The 27,903-nt window shown below is 41.3% G+C and overlaps 1 protein-coding gene across 2 annotated transcripts; it reads right to left on the bottom strand.

Annotated features, from left to right (window-relative positions):
• Positions 1 to 460: 460 nt before the first annotated feature.
• LOC307137792 (pecanex-like protein 3) lies at positions 461 to 26,388 on the bottom strand. 2 transcript variants are annotated; one of them, XM_079835726.1, is made up of 33 exons: positions 24,507 to 26,388; positions 22,239 to 22,447; positions 21,918 to 22,023; positions 21,779 to 21,818; positions 21,553 to 21,657; positions 18,408 to 20,129; positions 17,631 to 17,930; positions 17,484 to 17,541; positions 17,267 to 17,408; positions 16,878 to 17,189; positions 16,738 to 16,770; positions 16,483 to 16,654; positions 16,285 to 16,395; positions 14,253 to 14,344; positions 14,048 to 14,157; positions 13,846 to 13,951; positions 13,664 to 13,756; positions 13,307 to 13,457; positions 13,082 to 13,226; positions 12,740 to 12,917; positions 11,375 to 11,483; positions 11,037 to 11,166; positions 10,872 to 10,930; positions 10,562 to 10,777; positions 9,434 to 9,687; positions 8,670 to 8,900; positions 8,467 to 8,570; positions 5,495 to 5,642; positions 5,033 to 5,263; positions 4,644 to 4,918; positions 4,384 to 4,550; positions 3,891 to 4,285; positions 461 to 866 (listed from the first exon to the last, which is right to left on the bottom strand). In XM_079835726.1, exons 1-33 carry the CDS (start codon positions 24,657 to 24,659, stop codon positions 705 to 707), a joined length of 6,819 nt encoding a protein of 2,272 aa, XP_079691852.1. In that variant the 5' UTR covers positions 24,660 to 26,388; the 3' UTR covers positions 461 to 704. The 2 variants fall into 2 exon arrangements, with proteins under 2 accessions (XP_079691852.1, XP_079691851.1); XM_079835725.1 differs by lacking the exon at positions 21,553 to 21,657.
• Positions 26,389 to 27,903: the final 1,515 nt, after the last annotated feature.

Below are 27,903 nucleotides of genomic sequence, written 5' to 3'. Positions count from 1 at the left end.
CGCTGAACAACGGTCGAGGTCGTGTCATTAAAGAGCGTGAGCACATGACATGCAGCTGTCTGATGGGCCGCTGACGTGATCGAATGCCTTTTCTGGAATGTGTGAGCTATGAAATGACAGCTCCGCGAGAGGGGATTCAAAGTCGAGTCCTTTGGTCTTGCAAGGACAGTGGCTGATGTGGTAGAAAGCTCTGTGCTTTAATCGGAGGGAGATTAAAAAGAAAAATCCTGCACAATACAGCTGACGCACAGCGTTTGAGGATGTTTGGCAATGGAGGGTAAAAACAAGCTCGAGTAGAGGGTTAAGGCTGCTACAGAGGAGAGGAGAGTTCCCTTTTTGTTACTGCTGGTGGTACAGGTCACAGATTTGCTTTGATTAAATGACCTGAACCTCCTTTTGTAAGAAGGAAAAAAAAAGAAAATCCCTTAAGATTGCACTGACTGCCCACTTTTTTTTTTTTGACTTACTGGCCTGGAGGCCAAAGTGTAGCCAAAGAAGCTTAGGAGAGCTCAGTCTAGAGTTCATTACTTACACGGCACTCTTCTAGTGTGCTTCCGTATCTGGTGATGTGCAAGTATACTTGCGAGAAACATCCTAATATATGCAGATCTGACTGAAGATGATTCCTCCCAGCTCTCTCTCTTGATGGTGAGGATGACCATGAGCTAGTCTGATCCAAGCTGTACCTGCCGTGCAGTGAAGGCTCAGCGGAGGTGCTCAAGTAAAGGCAGTTCTGTAGACTCCTCCCGTGCACTGGGCGGGTCTGATGATGTAAGGGGCGTGGTCTCAGAGGGTACGACTGCGCCCACTGGATCCAGTGTTGGGCTGACATCAGTGGGCAGCACAGGAAGGGGAGGTTGCGAAGGCTGGGAAAAAGAAAAAACATTAAATGTCTTAATTTTATATATACATCAAAAGTTAAACAAATAACGTTTTATTCAATTCCTTTATATTTATATATAACATTGCTCACGCAACGTAAGTGGCAAAACATTTAAACATATGTTATAGTCAATGTTAAAGGAAATGTATGTTATAGTCAATGTTAAAGGAAATGTATGTAAGATTGTGGCCAAAACTGGTACTGCAATCACTTTCAAATGACCGTAGAGCGGTGTATCCCCTCTCCACTGACTCGAGGTTGCCAGATTTGCTGCAGGATCCAGCAGGAACGTAGGCTGCTACAAGGAGCTTCCAATGGCAAGTGACGAGTCCTACACAGCAAGTTTTTTTTTTTTCATTGTCACAACGTTTTTCTGATTCATAACGAGGTCTTTTAGGTTTCGTAAAGTTTTATTTTTTATCCAAAAAGTATGTAGCTGCAGCTCTGGTAACTAGAGCAGAGCTGGCAACCCGGATGCAGAAACACTACTGACTTCGTGATTGGTAGATAGGTGGAGGGTGGCGCTTCAGACCAAAACACAACATGTCAACATCAACATCAGTTGAGGGCTGCAACTTCACTTTTAAATGACAATATCCTGGCCGGACTACTGTTGTCAGTGATATAAGTATTTGAAATTAACATGATTTCTTAATGTCTAGTGACATATCAGGGCCATTTTATGATTAATAGAAATACTTTTCTTACATACAGTTCCTTTAAAATCACAAACATTACCATAGACAAAAAATCTTGTCTTTTTGTATGGTGTCGTTGTCCTTGCTTTACCTGAGGCAAAAAATGTGACTTTGAAACGGAGTAGAATTATAAATTATATTCAAATTATTTGCATCTGTGGTGAAATTACTAGATTTTCGCATCAATACATGTTTATTTTAATGCGAACAATGCACTGTCACTTTAATTCAGAAATAATTTTCATTGCAAAAAAGTCATATATATTAGCAGAAAGTTGACAAATGTTAGTTTACTTCACACAAGAGCCGCCATTTCCCCCTATTACCATGGGAATGGTTTGAAGTGACGTAATTACCCGACGCGAACGTCATCGAAAAGCTGCAAACCCCGTGGTGAAACCATAGATATCGGTGAAACCATGATGAAGCACGCCAATTCCCATTTGCCAACAAAAATAACAGCAAAAGACCGCGCAAAGCAGTTTCCCGGTGTATTGACCGATTTCAAAACACGGCATCATGAGGCTTCGAAGCGTTCTGAATCAGTGAGTCGATTCAGGGGTTTGGATCGCCAAAGTCACAGCAGTTTGGCGGTTTGACACGCGATCCGAATCATTATTCGACTTGCTGATTCATTACGCTTCGAAGCTACATGATGCTGTATTTTGAAATCGGTCATCACTATACAAGTCGTTATTTCGTTTTTTTTTTGCGCACAAAAACTATTCTCGTCGCTTCATAAAGTTATTGTAGAACCTGCACTGTAGTGAGATGGACTTTGTAACGACGTCTTTAGTACCTTTTATGGGTCTTGAGAGTGAACCATGCATTGTGCCAATGGAGGCCTTTCTGAGCCATCGGATTTCAACTCAAATATCTTCATTTGTGTTCCGAAGATGAACGGAGGTCTTACGGGTGTCGAACGACATGAGGGGAATTTTCATTTTTGGGTGAACCAACCCTTTAAGAGATTGCACTTTGTGCATTGGAAGCACTCAAATGTCTGTTTTGTATATGCTACCTCTGTAAAACAGTAAGTTATTTATTCATTTTTTTCAGAAGTTGTAGCATATTCCTTTTGTAAAGCTACAGAATTTGTTTGACTCAATGTTTTGTAAATTTGAGCCATGTGTTTATTAAGGTCTTCAATAAAACAAGATGAGAACTTAAATAGGCTATTCCCAGCACTTTCTGTGATGTAGTGCTTTTTTTCTATTTTTCATCAAACCGCAGTTTTTGCAAGTTCTCGTAATTTCATCGCATAAAATTGCATAAATATCCCGCATTTTCCATCGCATTTTTTAAGAAAACGTGCCGCATAATCAAGGATTTTTGCCCGCAACAATCACAAAAAAAAAAGCAGCATTTTTCGGGAAGGACTGAAAATTGTCTAAAGTGAAAGTAAAATCGGCGTGTGTCTGTAGCCCTATGTTAGATGCGTGTGTACCGCTGTACACAAATCAGCGCTGCACTTAGAAACACTAATAGGCATTATACGGAGAATAAAATCCCATCAAAACTTTTCTGAAGACAGTCAGTTCCTATTAGAGATACATTCCTAAAAACCGCCAATTCAATATTTAGTAATCTATTATTATAAAAAAAAAAAAAAAAAAAAAAAAAAGATTACTAACTTAATTCAAAGTTTATGCAGTTTATGCAACCGGCCACAGTTGTGCAGCTTAATATTTTTGTGGAAGGAATAATACATTTTTTCCAGGATTCTTTAAAAAGAAGTCTTTTGTAACATTATAAATATATTTAGTCATTTTTGATCAGTTTAAGGTGTCATTGCTGAATAGGAGTAAAAAAAATTCGCAAAATGTTAGTAACAAATATAATTTTTGTTTGGGGTCGAGTCACACCACGTGACATTTTGCAACTGTCATAAAGTAAAAAAAACAAAACACAAATCAAGTCAACAATCTGATATTTAGGGTGCTTTCACACTAGCATATTTGGTGTACACACGGGTTTGATTGATGTCAGAGTTTGGTTCGTTTGGATGATGTGAATGCTGTTTATCGAACTCTAGTGCACACCAGCGAACCATACCATAGTCCACATAAAAAGGGTGGCATGGGGTAGGGGTCATGTGAACACCAGCACGAACGTGTCTTTAACACACTAGAACAAACCTCATTGGTTAACTTCAAGGTGCATTTCCCACCAACTACTGCATAACATCAGTATCAAAGCTGATGTAAAATAAAGGATTGGGCTTATAATAGCCAATAACGATTAGTTTAAAAGAAATGCTCAATCTGCCCCAATTCCGATCCTGGAGATCACCTTGGAACGGTCTTTACCTGTGTGCGTATGCTCTGTGATGCTGAACCATCCCCTTCCATTACAGCAGGTCCGTTGAATCCTTTCCTCCCTGGCAGACTCCATTTGCTATACAGGGCCTCATAGTGCAGCCCGCTGCCCTGACCCAGGCTTAGGCCCCTCTGAGACACCCTGTGACTTAGATTGTCCTGCAGGCTACTGGGGCAGAAACGGTCTGCAGGTGGAAGGGCTACTGAACCACTGAAAGACAGCTGGGAGCTGGACAGGTGTTGACCCAAAAGCCCATGGATGGAAGAGGTGCGTTGCAATGAACTAACCAGCCCTGCATCCATCCTGCCCTCTGATTGGCTGAGCAGGGCAAGTGGGAGGGGCTGGGGATGCAGCGGCCAAGATGGTCCAACTGGGTTGTCGGTCCCTTGAGAAAGGAAAGGAAGAGTGAGACTCAACCTGCATACATTGCTTTATTGATTGGAGGTGGATGGTGATACATTAACTGAGAAGCAGGTGTCATACCCATCAAGGGCTGTACAGTTGTGGGATGAGGCTGAGGGATGCTGGATGCTATGCTCTGTGGAGGATGAGCTGCAGGGTTGTTACTGATAGAGGTAGAGCCACCACCACAGTCTGAATCCTCAATGTTCCCCCCACTGTTACATCCAGCACCACAACCTTTCTGAAGCCTGAAGAGAACAGAAAGCATATACATTAGTAACACTAGACACCTAAAATGTGATGTAACATGGCAGAGTGCATGCTTGTTTTCGACGCCTGACCTATCCCAGCTGCTGATGAACCAGGTGTAAATGTTGTGGGGACTGATGGGGCCTCCCCAGACCGAGCGCAGCTGGACATGGGCCCCAGCGTAGGATGTAGTGAGTGGGGAGACATAGATGGGGTATCCGATGGGCTGATCACAGGACGAGTTAATCATGTTCCTCAAGGCTTGCTTGGCATTCTGGATGCTTCCGCGTTCAGGATTCCGGTTCCGCAGGAAGACCAGCTCCTGCTGCTGTCCGGCCCACAGCCCACGCACACACTCCCGGTTCACCTGAAGGAAGCAGCAGGGATAGTCTAGTTACAGTATTGTCATAATCAAATAATATTTTTTTTTACAGTCAACAGAAATGTACATGCTAATAAACAGGCTTCTGCTGAAAAGTACCTTGATAACTCTGAAGCTGAGGAAGCGTTTGTTCAGCATGATGATCTTGTACTCGTCGCTGCCATCATCCATAACATGGCGCAGAGCGAGCAGAGAAGGCATGTTGGCCAAGATAGCACTGCGCCAAACAGGGTCACCCTCATGAGAGATCAGCATCTTCTCCTCATTAGCCGTGATGGCATCGTACAGCACCACTGGATCCTCATACTCATCAGGAGAGGTGAAGTGATCCTGCGGATGAAAGGACAGAGTGAACAAAAAACAAATCAGAATCCAGCATTCCAGAGAGCCATTTTTATATCTGCATTTTCATCAGACTACTTTTACTTTATACAGCATGTGATGCGAACTGTACATCACCTAAAGTCTATTTTAGTACAGGCTATGAAAATATCACTGTTTTACCCCAGAAACCTCATTAAAGTGCAGTTAAGTGGGGACTGACAAACGCCTCAGCTGTACCTGGTGCAGTTTGAGGGACATCCGTACACCGGGAGCTACCACCCTGTTCAACAGCTCCATGTCTGCAAAAACCCACTCGTCTCTAGGAGAGGTGATGCGAAAGTCACCCTTGAACAGGGCATGAAGGCCGTAGAGAAAAGGCTCCAAACTGTATGTCCAAGATAGAGAATCAGTGAATTTACAACAACAAAAGTCCACTTATAAAAACCCAACAATGCAAGAAAACCTAGTTTACATAAATTATTTATGACCCGCCCCCAACAAAAAACTGTTCAAAATGGTTTTCACACAGTGATTTACAAAAGACTTTGTGAGTTACAGTGACATGGGATATAAACCCATATGTGAAATTAATGTGATACAGTGATATAAAGTAGGCATGCCCAGCAAGGCAAAAGGCTGAGAAATGTTTAACTTGCAAATGAGTAGTGATTTTGCTCCAACTAGCAATACTTGTGAAAAGGTGCTGGGTGAGGATGGGCTCAAGTACTACAGCACCACTTTTACTGGTGGCGTTAGGAAAAAAGCACATTGGGTGCATGCATTTAAGTGTATAAATATATATAGACTATTTCAAAACCTGTTGTTTATGCTACAGCTGCCAGAACTATGACCATGAACCACAATAGTCACAACCATGAAATCAGCCCCCATGAAAAAACATACAACAACAATTTGGATTGGATAGGATTGTTTGGCCGAGATACAACTATTTGGAAATCTGGAATCTGAAGTCCTTAGCAACACACATTACTACTAATAATACATTTTTTATATATTTATGGTAGGAAATTTACAAAATGACTTCATGGAACATGATCTTTACTTAATATCCTATTAATTTTTGGCATAAAAGAATAATCGATAATTTTGACCCATACAATGTATTGTTGGCTACTGCCACAAATATACCTGTGCGACTTATGGTCCAGAGTCACATATAAGACTCTTCCGGTATCCTTTTCACTTAATCCCTTGCCTTTTGAAATATAAAAATTTGCTCGCAATTTAGCATCCTCATTGCCTTGTAATAATGTTGACCAAGTTTGGTGAGAAACACATGAATCCACTTTCACATGAGTACACATGAGTATTTAACAATTAAGAGTCTGCAGTTTTCAAAAAAATCCACATGCGAAAAATCTAAATGCAAAATAGCTGATTTCCTATTGGGTGGAGCTAATGACTGTCGGAGCAAACATTGTTCAGGTTGATGAGAACAACGTGTACTGATTTTTTTATACATACACATACAAGTATGTACGAAATATACACCAAGTGTTGTATGCATCGCATAAAATTGCTTGTTTGGCTATCACCAGACCAAACTGTGACAGAGTCTGCTCTGTATTTTGTACTGCACAAGAGGCGTGATCAACTGGCATAGTTCAAATGACTCGGTACGCAATTGGATGGTCCTTCAACCAATCAAACCAACGATCTGGGTGACATACTTTGCAGAGCGACGCGAAAACTCCAGGCAGGAAACGTGTCAACAAACGTGTTGGTTTATAACATTGATCAGCAGTTTGCAAAAGCAGCAATGGCATTGAGCAATTTTTGCAGGTTGTGCTAAAAAACATGAAAGTGATTGGTATTTACACCCACTCGAGCGATTTGTTTGCTAAACTAAAGAAGCCATTGAGCATCGTCGAGAGGTTAAAAGGAATTGGATTGACGCTTCTCTATCGTCATCGTGTTAAACCCGCCAACTGTGCAGCAGGTGGATAAGACAGTTTGTGATTGGTCCCAGCAGAGTTGTAACGGAAGCAGGATAGAAAAATGTACAGGTTTGGAGTAGGGATGTGACTGTGAGGAAATTTTCCCACCGGTTAATTGATGTGTGACAACACCGGTAATACCGGTATCACCGGCGGAGGCTTTTAAATCTAAAGTAACATGCACACGACCGCTCTGAACTGAAAACGCACCAGTGCGCACACACCGTGTATGACAGCTTGTCTGTAAATGCACGCTCTGTGAGGCCATGGGTGCGTCTCAATCAGTTCCCTAGTTCAGTAGTCAGGGCACTGATCAAGCATTGATCAGTCCATGATTGAGATGCACGCCATGAATGAATAACAGTTCGTCCCCTTGTTTATACTCGACGCGCCCGCACGAGTGCGAGGGTGCGCGCGGCAAAAAATAAATGCGCGGAGCGCGGAGGCTCGCACTGCGGAGCCAGGCCAAAGTAAACAATGCGCGCTCTGTGCAGCCGTGCACATTTTACTTTCAGTTTTGAATTAGCGCCAATTCGGCTGCGGGTTGCTTGAATTGTGGGTTCATTAGCCTATTATTTTTAATGAAAAACACAACAACAAAACAAATGACAAACTCCCTTAAATAGGCGCTTTTACGTTTCGCTTTGAAACCAAATCTTCCGCGATCATCTCAGTCAGCTCGTCACTCTTAAATCTGATGAATGACTCCTGCCGCTGCAGAGACTCATGGTCGGATCCTGCTTTATTAAGCAGATACGTTCAGTTTTTATTTGTATTGTCTGTTCTCTAACTGAACTAAATTATTTTATTACTATAAAAAAAAATCAAAAACACGGTGGGCGGTGCCACGGTGGGCAAGTGATGTAACCGGTGTTGAGTCTGGACACCGGTAACACCGACTATCGTAGCAAGCCTAGTTTGGAGCCTGAGCTGCAGGGAGAAATCAAATCGGCGGCAGGTCGGGCTGGGTTTACCCAGTCTACTCCCCTGCGCTACATAATGCCCCACAACTGATGCAACACGGGCCATAATTATGTAGAATTTTGTTTTTTGGCAGCAGGAAATAAATTCCTTGTTGAATCAGAATCATATATTTTACAGGTAATATATGTATATTATATTTGTGTTCAGACTTCAAATAGCTATGGCTTCGTGTTGCCCACAAATAAAATTAAGGCATGAAGCAGTAGAAACAATGTGTGTATTGTGCATAAGCTGACAACTTATGCTGTAATCTGTTTATACACTTACCTGGCTGACATGCTGTGGGAGGCAGTGCCCAAAGCTCGACGGCCCAGAATACACAACCCAAAACAGAGTGTGACCAGAGGGGAATCCTTCTCACTCTCAACGGGCTGTAACGGAAAAAAACACCACACAGTGAGTTCCATCTTTCATTCCCATGTAACCAGACCAGTCAGCAACTGTAAACAGCAAAGCAGTCTTTAAAATACCGTTTCTCTGCGGCTGTTGCAGTATTTGATCCACTCCAGGTACACCAGACAAAAGGAAAAGGGGGTGATGCCGGAAGCACGGTGGTCGTAGTCTTCATCTATGTTTAGGTTGAAGGTAGGGTCACTATCCACATAGGAAGGGCTGAGACAGGGCCGCAGCGCTTCCTGCACCGCCTCGTTGGCCAACCACTCCTCCAGTTTGGGTGAGCGGCTCACATAGTAGATGATACTCTGTGGTGGAGAGACTTGGATCACTGCTCTGCATCTCAGTAGCTACGTTTACATGGACACATTTAGTTTCTAACAGAATTAAAATCATTTTGAATTATGAAATCGACCATAACGTTTACATGAATGGTAAACAAAATGATCGGATTGCTGTGTGCGTTTAAGTAAACTGCACGAATATACAGTTTCTTGCTGTTGGCACATAATAAACATTATCCTGTCATTGCTTCTTTTTTTTCCCTTTTCGGGTCCTAATTTGAAGATGACGAGAACATGATAAATATAAGCACAAATCTTCAAGCTGTAAAAATTTTCCATTCAATTGAGTGTTTACATGTCTTATCTATTAAACCACCCCTTACAATCAAAATTAAAATGCAATCAGACTTGGCCAATTCATTCTGATTGAAGTGGGCACATGCATATTTTTATTCCGACTGTGCTCCTAAGTGCGCTTACAATTTGTGATTATTAGGGTCTATGTAAACACAGATACTGGTGGTTTTATTTTGGTCATTTGTCTGATAGGAACTGACCTTGACGTAATATGTGATGAGAATCTTGCGCAGGTCGAATACTTGAAGCATGGAGGCTGCATTGTTGTCGCTAATGCTGTAGCCCTCCAGCACATATTTGGTGGCAGCCACTTCCCAGGCCAGCCAGCGCTGACCAAAGGCTGCGTTGAAGGAGAGCATGTGGGGGAGATGACCTGGCTCACAGCAGCAACAGCCTTCATCTTCCTCCACCCCTTCAGTGATCGCCTCAACCTCCCTCTGCTGGCAATACGTTCCTAAAAACAGTCATTCGAGAAAAAAGAAAATGAAGAGAGAGAAAAAAACCCTGCTGTGTTCAAGGTAAATCAGTTGGGATTCAGTATCAGAAACCTTATAAAACCGAACCAAACATATTCCAAATTGTTCAATTCGAATAAAGGTTCTTTATAGTAGAAAAGGGTTGTTTAGGTTTTTTAATTATTCTTCAAGCGAAGTACAAAAAGTTTATTTTAAGAGCGGTTTATTAAAAGGTTATTTGGTGGGAAAATGGTTCTTCAATGGCATCCCTTTGAAAACCACCTTTTGGAAACTTTATTTTCAAGTGTGTACTTGATTTTTGCCAACTAGCGTAGATTCTTAGGTAATGTGTAAAATGGGCACAAGTGCAGATTTTTTAGCTTTTCATTATGCTTCTACCCAGTCAGACAATATAAAACATGTTCGATATTTTGAGCCAATTTTAGAACACATCGTTTTCATTTGACATGAGTCTATTAGCAACAGGGCGTATGTTTCTGTGTGAGTTTTTGTGTTTGAAATCACATTGGCTGCATCTGAAAAATCACGTACTTCCCAACTATATAGTAGGCAAAAAACATTGTGACAAAAGTATTATGTCCGAATTCATAGTACTCATAAAAGAGTAGGCAAAAAGTAACCGGATGACTTCTTCTAACAAGATGCATACCATGGACACTTTACTATCCCATAAGGCCATGGGAGATGATTTATGAATGGCATTGAAGCGACGTAACTGACGCTGGTAGATCATCAAGTGTATGTTTTTAAACTAGATTCAGATCAGATTTTAAAAACCTTGAAGTGTGTTCCATTGATTAAGAAAAACAGTGCTGCATTTAATTTCAGTCCCTTTTCTGCATCACGGCTCACCCCTGAACTCCAGGCCTCTGAGCTGGAAAGTGACAAGGCCGTTGCCGATCTCAATGATGTGTACGAGAGCATTGAGGTAGTCAGAGGCAAGGATGAAGCAGTCTCCTGTGCTGTAGTTTCCCCAGCGGCCCAGCAGAAGGTCCCCACATAGCGAGTGCTGCAGAGAGCGTGTCAGATGCTCATAGAAAATAGAGTTCAAGTTGTTGTCATCAGCACCTATCCAAGCGAGAGATAAAGGGAGAATTAGAGGACTGATTAAGAGGAAAAAACAGATGAAAGGTCTGTATTAATCATATACAATATCACATACCAGGGTTGCGGTCTAGCTGTGTGGCCAGACGCGTGTTAGAGTGATCCACCCGTTTGGTGCTAAAGGACAAAATCATATTTAAGTCACGTTACTTTTTTTAATTAAGACTGAATTAGCAAAACAAACAACTCAGCTGACATTTGATTGAGATTTCTAATGGCTTACTTATAGTCTCTCTCCCAGAACTTCACAGGTCGGGTGTAGGAAGTAACAAAAACAGCACTACCCAGCACAGGGTTGAGGGGAGTGGAAAAGAGAGCTGAAAACACAGCTTGCACAAACAGCATGGCTGAGTCTGAGAGCAAAAATGAAGTTAAGGGACAAAGCAATTGAACCAAGTATGAAAACTACCTAAAACAGAGGAGGAACATGTGAACTGTGGCCCAAAGCAAAACCAATGGTCCAGCTGTGCTAAAGGAAATGGCAGCAATCACATATTAACACCAGGGTAAAGTTACAAGATCAGCATTCAGGTCTGTGTGAGTAATGCTGGTAAAGGATACGGGGAACAGCGAACGGCTGAGCGAAGGCATGGAAAGCAGAACCCCATGTGATCTGCCAAGGTGCAATGTAGGTCAGCACAAAACGCAGCTTATACAGCAGATCCCACATCTGCTCACACACAGGAGAGATGACAGCAATATCAGTCTTAAGATTCTGCTTTACAATCTCACTCCAGCAAGAGCACAAGTTACACAGTACATTCAAACGTTTAAAAAATATCACTCAAATAGAATATATATAAATATATCAGTCAGTATGATTTTTTTTATAAAAGAAATGAATACATTTATTCAGCAATGGCCGTTACAAAAGAGTTCTATTTCAAATCAATTCTGTTCTTTTAAACGTTCTATTCTATGTATGAGGGTTTCCACAAAAATATTAAAGGGGTCAGGAATTAACATTTTCCATGAGAAATCAATTGTGACCCGTGCAGGCAAAATGATTCCCAATGAGCAAATTTGCAAAAATGAGTTGTTACATTCTCAATACAAAATACTTCAAAATTATGTATGGTTTGAATTGGACAAAAAAAAATAATTTTAAAAATAATTAGGTGTAAAAATACACCTTTTTGAAGTCAATAGTCAGCAACGTGAATTTTGAGAAAAATTGGGTTAAGTTTTCTGGTTTAAGGTTCCACAACAAAATCACCTAGCAACCATACCTTAAAATCCCTAGTAATAATAACACCAAATTTGACACACACCAAGTCAAAACCAAATATCTATAGGGAAAAAAAAACAAAAAACAAAAAAAAAACACATATATATATATATATATATATATATATATATATATATATATTCAACTTATTTTTCCATGATACCACAGTTGTTTGATTAACATCAATGAAACAGACAGCCTATTAAGACCTACTGTACCGCACAGATGTTTTATAATTTATAATCCACAACAGTAAACCATACTTTCACATAAGACATAACAGATAACGTTCAGATCTGTCATTCAGCGTGAGTAAGATCGTTTTGATGTACTCCTCTCAGAAAACGTACAAATAAAGTTACTTTTAGATGTTGAATTGGTATTTTGAGCATTATGGTTGCTAGACAAGGGCTTAATGAACACATTTTTGGGAAAACCTCAATTTACATTTTTCACTTGTTTTGCCTGTAGCTCAAAATTATCCTGTGCGCATTCCAACTCCTTTTGCCAGCACGGGTCACAATTTTTAAATGGTACTGTACATAGGAAAGGTGGAACTGGTGATGGAAAAACTAGATTGTGATAAAAAAAATACCCATTGCATAACATTATACCTGGACTTTAGGGACAGAATGTAAATGTTATAAGTGTTGAATATGGCCTCTTTAAATGTCACAGATGTGACTGTGTGCTCAGACCTTGCTGAAGAGGATGGACATGCAGTAGTAGTCGAGGAGGAAGGTCTGTGAAAAGCGTGGGTAGTCGAATTGGAAGAAGAGGGCGGTGAAGCACAGAGTGACATACTGCTGAGACGGGACACAGAAGGATGAACGAAGAAGCTTCATCCCTGCCACCGAGATGAACAGAGCACGGCCACTAAAGAAACAGATGAATGATATCATCACAGTGCAAGTCTGAAAATCTAAAGTCTGAGACTACATTGAAAACCTGGGATATAAAATCTTCCAAAACAACAAGAGTAACATCAGCTAGTGTTAAGCTTTACTCTACACTAGGATTCTGGATGTTCTTGTTCTTACTAGGCTCCAGGTTTGTCAGGGTTTTGGCTGACAGTGTGAGCTTCAGTGGTGAGGGAGTTGAGCACTACAGCCGGGTAGATGAAATACTTCTCCACACACTGCAGCCAAGCATACAGCTTCTCAAACCACATGAGCTGAGCAGCATCTGAGACAGAGAGAGATCAGTCCATCACACTTGTTCAGATTTTCAGACATTAATGTGTGCATGTTGGTATGACTACTCACCTCGGACCTCAAATTGGCTGTATTCTCGGGATCGCAGCACAGGGTGGGCTAAGCAGAACCAGGGCAGCTGTTTGCGGAGCTGAGGCAAGAGGTAGTGTGTGAAAAACCCCACTACCCCTGCCAAGATGTACAGGACAAAACTGAGAGCAGGCTGAAAAGTAATGCAAAAAACACATTAAAATCAATGCAATAATTTAGAAAAATAGTTTAATGGAAATTAATTTCTTGATTCGCTACACTGAACGAGACTTCCCACCTTTACGACTAGAAGTCCTTGGATTAGGACTAGCTCTTCAGCAGCATTTCAGAATTAAACTATTAACATAATCAAAATCATATTCTGGAAAGCCTACTGACCTGCAGAGCAATAAAGACAGTGCTGGCACTAATGGCGAAGGTGATAATGGCCATAAGAGGGCACATGACCAGGTCTGAGTGAAGAGTTTCTTTCTGCAGAGTCAGAGAGAGGGAGGATCCATTTAAAAACCATTAGAACACTTATTTAGCAAAAGATAAAAGCAGATGGAGAGAGCTTTTACCACAGAGTCACGCAATTTCTCTGGGAGAGGGTCTTTAATCTCTAATGGGGGCTCTTCTGGTGTTCGGCTCTCGAGCTCTGGAAATAACTTGGAGCGAACTAGAGACCTGCCCAGTGAACAGTGCGAAAAACATGTTAGATGTCAATCACAGTTGGTGGAATGATATGATTTGAAAGCCAACAGCATGTGTGGTGATGCTGACCAGAGGATGGTTGGGTCACTACTCTGCCTGCTCAGATGATAGGACAAGGCCAGGAGGAGGCCACAGAACACAGAGAAGAGCACTGGGACATGTGCCTCTCCCCACGGAGCCTACACACACACACACACACAAAATATAAAATGAGTAAAGGAAGCACCGATAAACACAGTTCTGTTGTAAAAGAGACAAACAACATCCCACTTACATTGATGGCACCCAGGCAAAATCCATAAACCAGAGCCGCCACCAACATACTGCGCAACAGACTGTAGACTGAAGACAGGGGGCTTGTGGTGGCTGAAATGACAAATGACAAGATCTCATACTCATGGTGCAAGAATATACATATTATATTAGTATGCCTGCTCCTTGAGAATCAAACCCATGAGCTTAGCATTGCTGTGTCATGTGTCATGCTGTGCCAGTTGAGCAGGAACAACATAGCTATAGAAACATTTTACAATAAGGTTTGATTTGTTAACATTAACAATTCTGAAAAATATTTCTACGGAATTTGTTATTCTCTCAGTTAAATGTTCATTTCAACATTTATTAATACATTAAAATCATATCTTAATCTGTGTATGGTAATAGTCAAAGCTAACATGAATTAACAATTGACATTTATATTTTTATTTACAGGGAGTGCAGAATTATTAGGCACGTTGATTTTCTGATCATATTTTTTTTCCAGGCACATTTGACCAATTCCAAACCACAGTAATCCTAATAACTACTATTGATTTAGTATTTAATAATGTATAAGTGATATATAATTGTTCATGAAGGCTGGAAATGAAAATCCCCTTATATTCAGGTGTGCAGAATTATTAGGCATGTTTTCTTTTACAGATAAATTGAGCCAAAAAAGAGATTTAACTCAGACTGAAAAGTCAAAAAGTATTAAATGCCCATGAGAAGGATGCAATACTAATGCAATACTAGACATTGCAGTTAAGGCATGACCATTGGACAGTGAAATGCTCGTTGGGTCAGCAGGATCTGACAAAAACAGGTGGTGAAGAAAAGACACCTGTTAACTGCAAAAGAATTAAGAATTAAGGTGAAGAATTAAGGGTGAAACCATCAGGAACCCTTTAGTCTCCAGCGCCACCATTTTCCAAAGCTGCAACCTACCTGGAGTCTCCAGAAGTGCAAGGTGTCAGGATCTCAGAGACTTCAGTTAGGTAAAGAATCCTAAAAAAAATGACCCCCACTAGATAAGAATCACAAGCTGAAGTGTTGTAAAATACATGAAGAAGGTTTTTTTTATAGGCTTTATGGACAGATAGGTTGAGAGTGACTCTTGAAGGACCAGCACCACATCCTCTAATACCACTGTTTGAAGAATTCATCTTCCAGAATCTGGCAGTACGTTTTGGGAGTTCATTTTTAGTCCATCTCTGCAAAACGGACTTCAGGATGGACTAAAATGAACTCCCAAAACGTACTGCCAGATTCTGGAAGATGAATTCTTCAAACAGTGGTACTAGAGGATGTGGTGCTGGTCCTTCAAGAGTCATTCTCAACCTATCTGTCCATAAAGCCTATCTGTCTCTGAGATCCTGACACCTTGCACTTCTGGAGACTCCAGGTAGGTTGCAGCTCTGGAAAATGGTGGCGCTGGAGACTAAAGGGTTCCTGATGGTTTCACCCTTAATTCTTCACCTTAATTCTTAATTCTTTTGCAGTTAACAGGTGTCTTTTCTTCACCACCTGTTTTTGTCAGATCCTGCTGACCCAACGAGCATTTCACTGTCCAATGGTCATGCCTTAACTGCAATGTCTAGTATTGCATTAGTATTGCATCCTTCTCATGGGCATTTAATACTTTTTGACTTTTCAGTCGGAGTTAAATCTCTTTTTTGGCTCAATTTATCTGTAAAAGAAAACATGCCTAATAATTCTGCACACCTGAATATAAGGTGATTTTAATTTCCAGCCTTCATGAACAATTATATATCACTTATACATTATTAAATACTAAATCAATAGAAGTTATTAGGATTACTGTGGTTTGGAATTGGTCAAATGTGCCTGGAAAAAAAATATGATCAGAAAATCAACGTGCCTAATAATTCTGCACTCCCTGTATAACGTTAACAGATTAATCTTTACTGTAACAAATATATTGCTCGTTGCTCATGTTAAATAATGCATTAACTAATATTAAATGATTGGACCTTATTGTAAAGTGTTAGCTTCATAGCATTAGTAATGTACAATACATGTCTCACCAGTGCCACCGAAAATGTGCATGTCCACCTGTTCCAACAAACACATGAGGAACGTGTTGACCTGAGGTAGAAGCCCAAACAGGAAGATGATGGGAAAACAGAGGGTGAAAACTGCAGAGGGAAACATATGAATATTTACATTAATATATTATGCACCACTCAATTAACAGAACTGGCTTTGAGTGATAGTGAGCAGACCTGTGAGCATGTCTCTAGCACAGAGCAGGAAGTGGGCAGAGAAGAAGGTGACCCCATAGAGAGTGAAAGGCCGCATACTGTCTGAGTGGCCGACCAAGTCAAACACCCAGATCAGCATACAACACAGGCAGAAATACACCGGCCGGCTGTACACGATGATCCAGTTATGGCCCTGCAATAAAGACCACATCAAATGAGCTAGGCTGGTCTTTGACTGTGAAAGTCTAAGAAAAGAGAAGCCAGCCAAATACTCACATGCATTGGAGACGCTGCATCAGGCTGTACACTCTGAAATGGACAAGAAAAATTTGATTAACACTGGACACATTAATATCTTTTGATGATGAAGCAAACACAAAATGGACCACTTTAAAAATGCTAAATCTCACACTGACCTTTAGCAAGGAGTACTGACAGCTGGCAATAACTAGGCAGAACTGGAAAACCCAGATGTCTCTAAAGAAGCCCTGGAGAAGGAGGAGGAAGCCAAGGAATGCCACCAAGCTGGCCAGCACCACTGCAAACACATTCTCGCCAACACGTCGATTCCTGTCCAGTAAGGCTAGCAATGCTAACCTGTCGTAACGAACTCTTAACCATTTCCCCGGCAGCACCCAGAATCTGTAATACTGTTTAGGTTTGGCCTTTTCCTCAATCATCAGCGTGTTCTCCTGGGATTCATGAGGGGACTCGTGATCTAGCTCGAACTACAAACAGAAAACCGTCAATACAAGCAGGATTTTGAAACGAAACATACGTTTAGAGGACGTTGAAGAAGTCTCACCTCTGGCATATCCAGGGGAAGCCTGCGAACCTGCATGCCCTGGAGGACCACCGGTCTAGGCTGCAGCATGGATAGCACCGGCGCCACCTCCTGGACATCAGTGGAGGTAAAGCTGGAGGACTGTGACTGTCGCTCTCGCTCCCTGAGCCAATGAAAACGGGTCAAACACTAGGAGACTTCTATATATTATCCGAATGGTACAAGTTCTAAGACTTACTGGACTGGGTCCTCATATCCTCCACCAGCAGGCCCAAAAGTATAAGACCTCTTTACTCCTGAAATGAGAATTTCAATTGAAGAAACGACAACTACCAGAATTAAATTAGTGTTAGCACAAACCAGTGAAGCACAAATGATTCTTTACCACTCTCATCATAAAAGTAGTGCACAGCTCCCTCTGAGGTGTCGTCAAAGGTGGATGCCTCGTGAACACCGCTGCGGGGCAGCAGCAGCAGAGATGAGGCGGCGAAGTGCAGGGCGGAGGGGAGCGTTCGTGTGCGTGAGTGAGAGGAAGTACGGACTCTCTGGAGGTCCTGTAGACTAGGAGGAGAGCCCATGGCGGAAGGGGGTGGGGTGGGGTTGCTACCAGCATTATGTCGCCTGCGAATGGCCTGCGTCCTCTTCACACTGCTCACAGAGTCACGTTTACTTCCCTCCTCTGGGGCTACATGGGCAAAAGGCAAACAATTTTAAAAGGGCACAGAAAATAAATGAAATAACCACAGCAGAAATAATTTAAACGAATTATTAGAAAAAAAAAAAAAAAATATATATATATATATATATATATATAAATTGCAAATGTCTAATAAAATAACAATGACTATTTCTTTCAGCCTAATTATTATTATGGCAATGTGGGTATCGCACACCATTATCAAAATAAATAAAATAACTAGCAGAGAGTTGATTAATTAAAATAAATATTGAAAAATAATTATTGAAAAATGAAAAAGTATATTATATATTCAAATAAATTATTATATATATATATATATATATAAATATATAAAAATAGTTTTCCAGCATAAATATTGGGTGAATATAATGTGGTATGATGAAGGTCTCACACAACATACCACAAACAAAGCTATACATGGCTCTAAAGAGAATGCTGAGAATGAATATGCTTGTTCCTCACCTCCTCCTACTGCCCCCTCTTCCAGCAATTCTCCTGCCCTCCAGCCCGTCTGATTCCCAGCCCAGGAGCCCCCAAGTGAGTCTAGCCTATGATGTGCCCTGGAGAAACCCTCTGAGTGCACCGTCCGAGCCTCTAGGTCTGATTTAGAGATGGTGAGTGGACGTGGGGCAGGAGTGGAAGAAGGGGGTAAAGGTAACATAGTCCCTGCCAGGGTCCCTGTGTTGTTGGAACCCCCACCGGCCCCATCCATGCTGAGCACTCTGGCATGAGTCTTGGCACTGGCTGTGCTGGCTGAGCGCTGGGCACTGCGAGAATGGGAGGGTCCTATTGTGTCAGGCTCCTCCCCCTCTCCAGGGCTAGGTAACTGAGGGGGGCCAGGCTGGGAAGCGATGGCAGCATTCGCCAGATCTGGGGAGTAGCAGGAGGTAGAGGAGCTCGAATCATCATCTTCATCATCGTCTTCGTCGTCAGAGCTGAAGCGACGTTGGGATCCTAGGCTAGAGCCTGCACTCATATCGCTGCCATCGTCTTCGTCGCTGGAGTCCTCGAACAAGCTCTCACTGTAGGCTTTGGCACCCAGCCGACTGCGTACAGGGATGTAGTCTCTGTGTTGGCCACGGTTGTGGTGCCGGCGATAGGAGCCACAGTCGAAACTGCTACTGCCAGCAGCACCTCGTTTACGGGGAGCTTTCCTGCGACCGGGGCGGTGACCCACACTGCCCCCGGCACGTAGCAGCTTCAGATCTTTAGGTCGCACCACCTGCTGCTGAGCTTGCAAAGATGGTGGCTCTGCTAGGAGGTAGGATGGGGCGGAGACCGGCAGAGCTGGCTCTGAGCAGACCAAGCCCAGTGCCAACCCTGACGGTACAGAGCTGGCCTGTCGTGGAGGAGGAAGGGGGGGTATAGGGATGCCACGGTCAAGATCGCAGGTCTCAGAAGGCCCGCTGCTAGACGGTGACGAGTCCTGCAAGGAGAGCTGTGCAATGTCTGAAAGCAAAGGGGGAAGGTCCTCCCCCTCCACCAGAGTTCTGTCCAGGCCCTGCCCAGAAGAGAGCTCTTTGGAGGGTGAGCGTAGCAGCACGCTGTCTGACAGGTCATCTGTGTCGCTGCCACCCTGCAGCACGTCTCCAGGCTGCTGATAGGGGCCTTTACCCTGAGGCAAAGCTGTGGAAGGAACGTTAGACACGAGTTTATGCGTCTGGCCCAGCGAGGGGCTCTCAAGCTGTGTTGAGTCCGTTTTCTCGCTGCGGTAGCTACTGACTGTACTGAGAGTCTCTCTGTCTGTGGCCGCTCCACCTCCACTAAAGCAGCTGTCAGTGGAGCCCGCAGCCAGGGCCACTCCGGTGCGGCTGCCTGGTTGCTCAGCACCAGGGGCAAAAGTGACAGGGTCTAGGCCCAAACCCAACAAGTTCTCGCTTAGTTCCTCACTCAAGCTACTCTTGATAAGAGGGCTGAGAGGAGCATCTCCCAGGCTCTCAGAATCGGCTGAAGGTCCCAGGGTGGAGTAGCCTCCTAGACCCTCCCCATCGGGGCTCTGCTGAGATACCAGCTCCACACACCCCTTCTCCACCTGGTCCTTCTCATCTCCATCTTCTTGGCTGGAGGGGGACGGTGGGATGGAAGGACAGTTTGCTGGGTGCAGCCTATTAAACCCTCCTGACATTACATCACCCACACTAATTAGCCCTCTGTAATCCCCAGCCAGACAGGATGGCACCACACCTGCAATGACAAAAAGCGTCCAGTTACTACTGAGCAGATTAGCGTTGTTTATAGGTACACACCGTGTACTAGTCTTAATCTTAAACAAATTAATTGGTTTTAAGCTTTCAATTCATTCAGTTAACTTAATTTATAAGATTTTAATATCTTGTAATATTTTGTAATAAAAATGTAACTAATTATTTTATACATGACTGTAAACTTTTTGGTTAATCTCAGAGCTGGTTGGTTTAACTTTTTCCTTAATAAACAGTTGTGATGAAACAGAAGTAGTGACAGATCTTTTCTTCTGTATTGAGATGTACATTTGGTCTTTTGTTTTTTTAAACTCCATCAGTTGTTGATTGTTATTAAGATGTGGGCATTTCAAAAATAAAATGCCACCAGATTTTCGTAGTTTCACTGGAAGTTATGACACTTTAAACGGGTAAAAAAAGAAGACGTAAACGTATATAGATGAAAAATTCACAGTAAGATCTAAACATGCATTTACAAAATAGATAAGAATTGAATTCGATTTTTTTTTTAACCAAAGCTGCTGAAAATGTGGGTTGCCATTGTTGCGCTCTGGATTGGAAGTGTAGGGCAGTGTTTCCCAACCACTTTGACGGGTTGTCAGGTGTGCCGCGGAAAATGATCAAATTCCAAAAATAAATGCTACAAATAAGAATATCATTGCTGCCGGGCCGAAACCTTGTATTTTGATATTTCTTCATTTTTGTTTTATAAAATTAATGCTATTGGTCAACCTTTATGTTGGTATGTGGGTTTTTACAAATATTTAACCAAAAAGAGCATTTAAAAGAGGCTGTGACTAAACCTCATAAATCCATTGATCCTCAAATTGTCAGTCAAACGTCATAACCCCACCCGCCTCCATTTAGAATGTGCTGTGCACAGTTTGGAGAGCTCTGCTTGTTTGCAATGCAAGGGTAGATAAAGAACTGAAGTTTAAGTACAGTATTTTCTTTACTCAAGATACACAGTCCATAAAGGCTAACGTTTTTTGTATTTGAAGAGCAGAGAATAGCTCTTAGTCTGGTATTTGCTGTTTTAAATTTCCTGTGCATAGCGCTTCATCTTTTGTACTGCCTGACAGGGACTATATGCCTGTAGTGACATGCATTTGTTTTTTATCATCACCAGCAACATCAAATAGCTACCTATATGACCTTACTGTGTTCCTGACTTAAGCTCAAGTTTCACATTAAATGCAAGTACTACTTTTAATATAATACCTAGTTTTAATATGCCATTTGAAGCTATGCATGTTTGTGCAATTTTGTTATATTTTTAATATAGTGGTGTGCTGTGGGATTTTTTACATATCAAAACTGTGCCATGGCAAAAAAAAAGGTTGGGAAACACTGGTCTAAAGGGAACTGTCCAATGCATCACTAATGTAGTGAAGCAGTAAAGGGACAGTTCTTACTAGTGTTGTCCTGAGAGTTGTGTCGAAGGACGTCTCTATGTGCTGAGGTTACGATCACATTATTACAGCCCTGCTCCTGCATGAGCTCCTTAATATCTGAAATTTTAAAAATGATAAAAATCAGAGAAGAACTGAAACGCAAGCATACCAGTTCATGTTAACTATTTGGTGTTTTTAAAAAAAAAGCAACAATAACAACAAAAACAACACAATGTACCCTTTGAGCCACCAGGGTCTTCAAGCTGTGGTAAAAATTCCTGAGCAAAAGAAAAGAAAACAAGTCAGAGGAAATTCCAACAAGTTAAGGAGAATAATGCTTAAGGAGATGTGACATTTGGCATTAACAATATCCTTACCGACACCTGATTCAATCCAAACAGCGAATGCTGGGAACTGCAGCGTACAGGAGGGGTGGAGTTCACCTTTCGGAACACCGTCATTTCCACACCGACACCACTGTCCCTGTAGGCACAGGCATGCCAACATGAGCTAAAGCTGACTACAGCAGAGTGACTGCTCGACACCAACAGATGTTCACCAACAACAAATCCCCAAAGAACATCTGACTCCGTAGCATGATTCTTGTAATGCTCTACAAACTGATTCTGTCTACTTGCTGAATTGAGCGATAGATAAGTGGAAACAAAAAAGAATGTAGTAATGTAGATACACAGTACCTGTGTTGGCTTCCGTCGTGAGCGCCAGAGCCTTCCTCTCCTTCTTCCACTCTATGGGGGTCGGTGGCGAACGAGGCCTGCCTCTTCTCCACAATCTCGCCCAGGTCAAACATGGCATGTAGTCGGAAGTTCACTGCTTTTATGGCCGTGAAGAAGACCGCTATCACAGCACAGTACACAGCAGCCACCACTAAACTGGCAGGAAGGGCCTGAAAGAATGAATGTGGGAGAATCATGTTAATGTGGTTGCAACAATTACAACCTCATTTCGTTTCAGACGCTACATCTTATGTAGACCACAATGGACTTGTGTAATAAATTTCATAATGCCCTTGCATAAGTCTCTAACATTAAGCAAAACAAAAGTTACAACAAAACAAATAAATACATTAATTTTCTATTAATTGTTTATGCTACGTCAGTAGTCAAGACTATTTTCATGAAAAGAACAGTGCAAAATCAGTTTAAAAAAATAGATGAATTAATAAACATTAAAAATGGCATGACAGACAAAAATAAATGTGTAAATATAAAAAATTTATACAGAGAAAAAAAACAATCTAAAATATTTTCCTTTTGACAACTTTCAGAATAAAAATGGGTACAATTGTTGTCTGATGACATTAAAAGCTATAAAGTTCAATAAATATGTTTAACTAAGTTGCATAGAAAACTTAGGAGTGTTACAGAAGGAGTAAGATGGAGAGCAGCAAGTTCACCAGACAGTGAAAGCACAAGTATCACTAGTGAATTGCAATGTCATAACATTTCATGTTTATCCACATGCTTTTCTGTATTATCACCAACCGGTTGCCACACTGAGAAAATGGAAGCAAAGCCTTGTCTTCCTGAAGACTGATGTAATGATTCTTCCTTGTATATCTGATCAATAACATTGATTGTGCTTGTAAGGTACTTGTACTAGCGTTCTGTAAAACTTTAAAACAGACTGTTGCCTTGAAGGAATTGTATTGAACAAAATACTGTTTTTGTAGTTTTTTGCTTTTGAAAGAAGTATCTTATGCTCACTAAAGATGCAACATTACAATTTAAAAGGATTAAGAATTATTATTATTATTATTTGTTGTGCTGCTTAAGGGGGGGGGGGGGGGGGGTCTAATGCTATTTCATGCATTCTGACTTATTTACACTGTTAAAGAGTTGGATTCTCATGAGTTGGCTATGAGTATTTCTATGCCAAATACACTCCTTCAGGATTCAAACAAGTTTCAGGAGGGTTTTTTTCCGAGTACGGCCCTGTATGATGTAAAAAAGGATGGAGTTCCTTGTATGGGCACTTCTCCCGGATGAGCGCGTGCGCACATCCACTAGAACAAGAGCACAAGTGCACCCATCAATGAGCTTTGCGGAAGCCGTCGGCAGCGCTGTCATTTTGTTTTTAGACCACGAAATCAACAATGTCACTAAAGAAGTGTGTTTTTGGTTCTGAGCGAAAGATAACCTTGTTCAGTTTCCCAGAAAACCCAGCGTTAAGGAAACAGTGCATGCAGTCTGTTTTTCCGAAGCAGCAACGGAGTTCTGCAAGTGTGCTTGTTTGTTCCCGGTCACATGTCAAAACCGCAGGTGGTGAGTGAAACTGCATTAAATGTCTGTTTTGTTGGTAATAGGCACGCAAGTGCATAAAATGTATACAACATGAACGTATAGTGAATGGAAAGTTGTCCAATACAGGGATAATGCCATGATGTATTGTGTGTGTTTGTGACTGTTTAGCTCCGCCCACTCCACAAGTTTTGGCAGTTTTCGGAAAGAATCAGTACAGCGTATCTTTTTTGAATATGATAAAAGAATCTTCGAAGATATGAAGGATGCAATACTACTCTATAGGTACTCAAGATTAATATGAGATTGGCAGAAACTGTGCGTGATATGTACCCCTTTAATATTGTAGTGGAAACCAGGATTTTCAGGATTCTTTCATGAAAAAAACCCAACAATCTTTGAAGTTTATACAATGTCTATAGTGTCAATAGTGAACATATGCTATGCTTTATTGTAACCACTTAGGAAAGACATTCCATAGAAAACATCCTTGAAATTGCTTCATAAAATCTGCATCGCTACAAAGTTTCAGTCTCAACAATCTTTCTCGAGTAAAGCTTGAGATCAGCAGGTAAGGAAAGTTTCTCAACATTAGTGACACCTCAATAATTCAAGCTCTTGTATTCCATCAGTATTATTAGACACATTTTCCAGGAAAATGTACTGGTGGAATTCTTTACCTGGAGGATTACTGCATGAACTCACCATGTACAGAAGAAAGGGGAAGGCCAAGAGGAATATCCAGAGGTAGAGATGAAAGCAGTTCGAGAAGGTACTCTGATGAGGGTCCACGTACCATCCTCCGGTCAGAGAAGCCCACACTCCCTGCCGCAATATCTGAAGAGCTTGAGAGCCCATCTTATCGCTTCGGGACGAGACAACCCAGAGTTCTTGAAGTTCCCTGGTCAAAGTTTCTAGTGTGGTACTTCCATTGGGAACCTCAGGATGGACTTTCTCGGTCTGGTAATGAAAAGGCTGCCCAAAAAATTAGCAGAGAGCGAGGCGATCCAAAACAACTTCAGGCCTGTGTTTTTTCAGCGTCACCTGTTCTTTTGCATGCTCCACCAGCAGACCCCGGTTTGTAGTGCAGTTCATCAAGAGTTTTTGGCACAACTGTGACCCAAGGGCTACATGAAAACATTCATCCTGAGGAATCATCAAAACTGCTTGGTTTGGTTTCTTCTCGACTTCCCAGCACTTTAAACAAACACTAGTCCAAAAATAAACAAGCTGTTCTGATGACATGCTTAAGATCAACTGGCTATTTTGAATATGGTCATTTTAACCTATCTGTGGCATGATAAGGCATGAGACATTTGTCTGATTTAGATAAAGTAGCCAAATGTGGGATTTCTAGAAAATACCATTTAACTAAAAATGTATTTAACTAACTTTAGAGATGTCAGGAGATATGTATAAGATCATTGAACAACTGTATGAGCTATTTCAGGCAATGCAGAAAAAACAGGCAGTTGGTTAACTTCTCCATTGGCTTTCTACGCTTCTGTAACAATTGTAAATATGGTATACAGCTTCAGACTCCTGAGAATTCAATTTCTAGTTTTTCTGAACAAATCTGTAAACCTTTCCCGTTGCCCAACAATAGATATGTGTATATAACACAGTTTAGAGTTTTATGTCTTAACTAACTGCTGATTTATTAGAACCTATAGTCATCTCGTCCAGGCCTGAACAGTCATAGTATCATTTCAACTTTTCCTGTATGGCAGTAGCTAATCTCTACAACTAGAGAAGGCAAAACATTGAGCATCCTCGGCAAACAACAGTCGTTTAAATAAACGAAAGCTAACAAATGTCTCAGGTGGATTTGGCTTTAAACCAGCACAACTTTAGCTAATGTTAGCATGGATATGTTAGCTTGCCTGGAGCAGCTTTGAAATTATATTGAGTCTAAATTAAAACACTAGAGAGATTAATGTCCAGGAAACGTTCCACTATCACTTCAATGAAAACGTTACTAAGTGTGAATATTTTTAGAACTGTAAACAAACCGTGCGTCTAAACAGCTATAGCGCTAACGCTGAACGACTGAATTGGAGCCTGAATCAACCTGCTAAGCATCAAACCAACCAGAAGGGACGCAAATATTATATTGAATCTATTTTCTCAGTATTTCGAATTAATTTGACGTATATCCGTCCTCTCACAGCTGAATATCACCTGACACTCACTAGCCACACCGCTAACATGCTACAAGCAGTAGTGAGACACCTCTGACTTTGGCTTAAGTGTTTTGTAGCAAAATTTTGAGCACTCTTCAACTCCGTCAACACCCCATGGTTTATCTCGACAGGGTCTGCGTTAAGTCCTCCAGAAACGAGAGCAGGAAAACCACAGGGCAGCGAAAATGAACGCGAGTTAGCATCGGCTAGCGGTAGCACTGAGTGCTTCCTCCTTATGACGAAAATAAAAATACACAAACACACACAGAACGGAAAATATCTCTACGTGGTTACAACAGCAACCATTTCCACGATAAGTCCAGGGCCGCTGTGTAAAAGCTCCAGCGAGAAAAGCCCGGAATGTGAGCTTGCTAAGTTCCAGTGTCGAATCGCTTCATTCACACAGGTAGCAAACACCCACCTACAGGAAGAGAACTGATGCTGCAACACGATTGGCTGCTGCGGTTAACACCCACCTGCATGGACGGAACTCATCCTTCAATGCGATTGGCTGCAGCAAGTGTCTGTCATTCAGCGGATCAGTGATTTGATTCATCGATCAATGACAGACAACGTTACCTTATTTTGTGGTGTTTGTCAGGTAGGTTGCAAATCTTTCATTCATTTCTGGTACACTTTTTCTAAGTGTCTTAGTTCATTTTAGTTAGTGAGACAAGGTTTGAGTGAGACACTTTTGAAGAATGTTCTGATTGATTATAAATATGTCATTATAATAGGCTACTATCATCATGGTATTGATGAATCATAAATCATATAATACAGTTTAGATATTTCATGATTACATCATGTTGTAGTAGTCTACAACCTCTTCTCTGACTGTAACAAAATATTGAAGGCCCTCTGTATAATATAATATTAACAATATCCATGTATTATTAACAGGGACTGGGAGTGTCGATATAACCACAGTTTATTTCGATTCCAGAAGTTTCAAAAACTGTGTTTTTAATAAAAATCACTTGATACTCTTAGGGGGGAAACACATTACAAGTAAGGCAAGTTACATAATCAGATTACTTTTTCAAGTAGCCTAACGAGTAAAGTAACGCATTACTTTTAAATTTACAACAAAATATCTGAGTTACTTTTTCCAGTAAGTAAGGCAAGTTACTTTGTTTTCCCATGAATTGACTGATGCCTCTCCTGTCCTCATGTTGAGAGAATCGCGAGTAAGGCGTTGTGTGCACTGTGTAAACATGGTGGTTATTGTAGCCTAGTTCTGGAGTAAATGTGAGCATTTACTCATCTCACTTGCACACACACACACACACACACACAAATAAATTCAGTATTCCCCAAAATTAATAAAAACTGTGAAATGCAAAATCAGAATATTACGCAAACCTACAATAATTAAATATGTTAAATTACACAAATATACTGTAAATGTAATGAATTTAATGTCTTCGCTTTTGACCTTAAAGCATAATAATAAGCCAAACATAAGCACCACATTTAGTTGATGTTTTTATTGCTAAAATAAGATCGCAGAACTTTCTCCTGCATCTTATTCCTCTGCAATCCAGCAGAATTCACTTTTGTTGCGAAAGGGACTTTACATTTGCCAAATTTGATTTGATTTTTTTTTTGTGTTTTTTTGTTATTAAAAATCAAACAAGCAAGCCCAACCCAGGTGAGAAAGATTAATGCAAAAATAATGTTACACATTACTTTCCATTAAGAGTTACTAAGTAATGCAATGAGTTACTTTTTAAGGAGTAACACAATATAACGCATTACTGTTATAAGTAAATTTCCCCAACACTGCTCTTTTTTTACATGGTTTCTTGTGGGACAGGGTTGGTGATTTATTGGCATTAGCTGGTCCAAGCTGATCTTGATGATGGATTAGATAGACTACCAGCTGGCGGAGTTGAGACTGACTTAGTAGACCTTAG

Source organism: Gobio gobio (genome assembly GCF_949357685.1).
Source record: "Gobio gobio genome assembly, chromosome: 14".
NCBI classification, from domain to species: domain Eukaryota; kingdom Metazoa; phylum Chordata; class Actinopteri; order Cypriniformes; family Gobionidae; genus Gobio; species Gobio gobio.
This window is presented reverse-complemented; position numbering and strand designations above follow the sequence as displayed.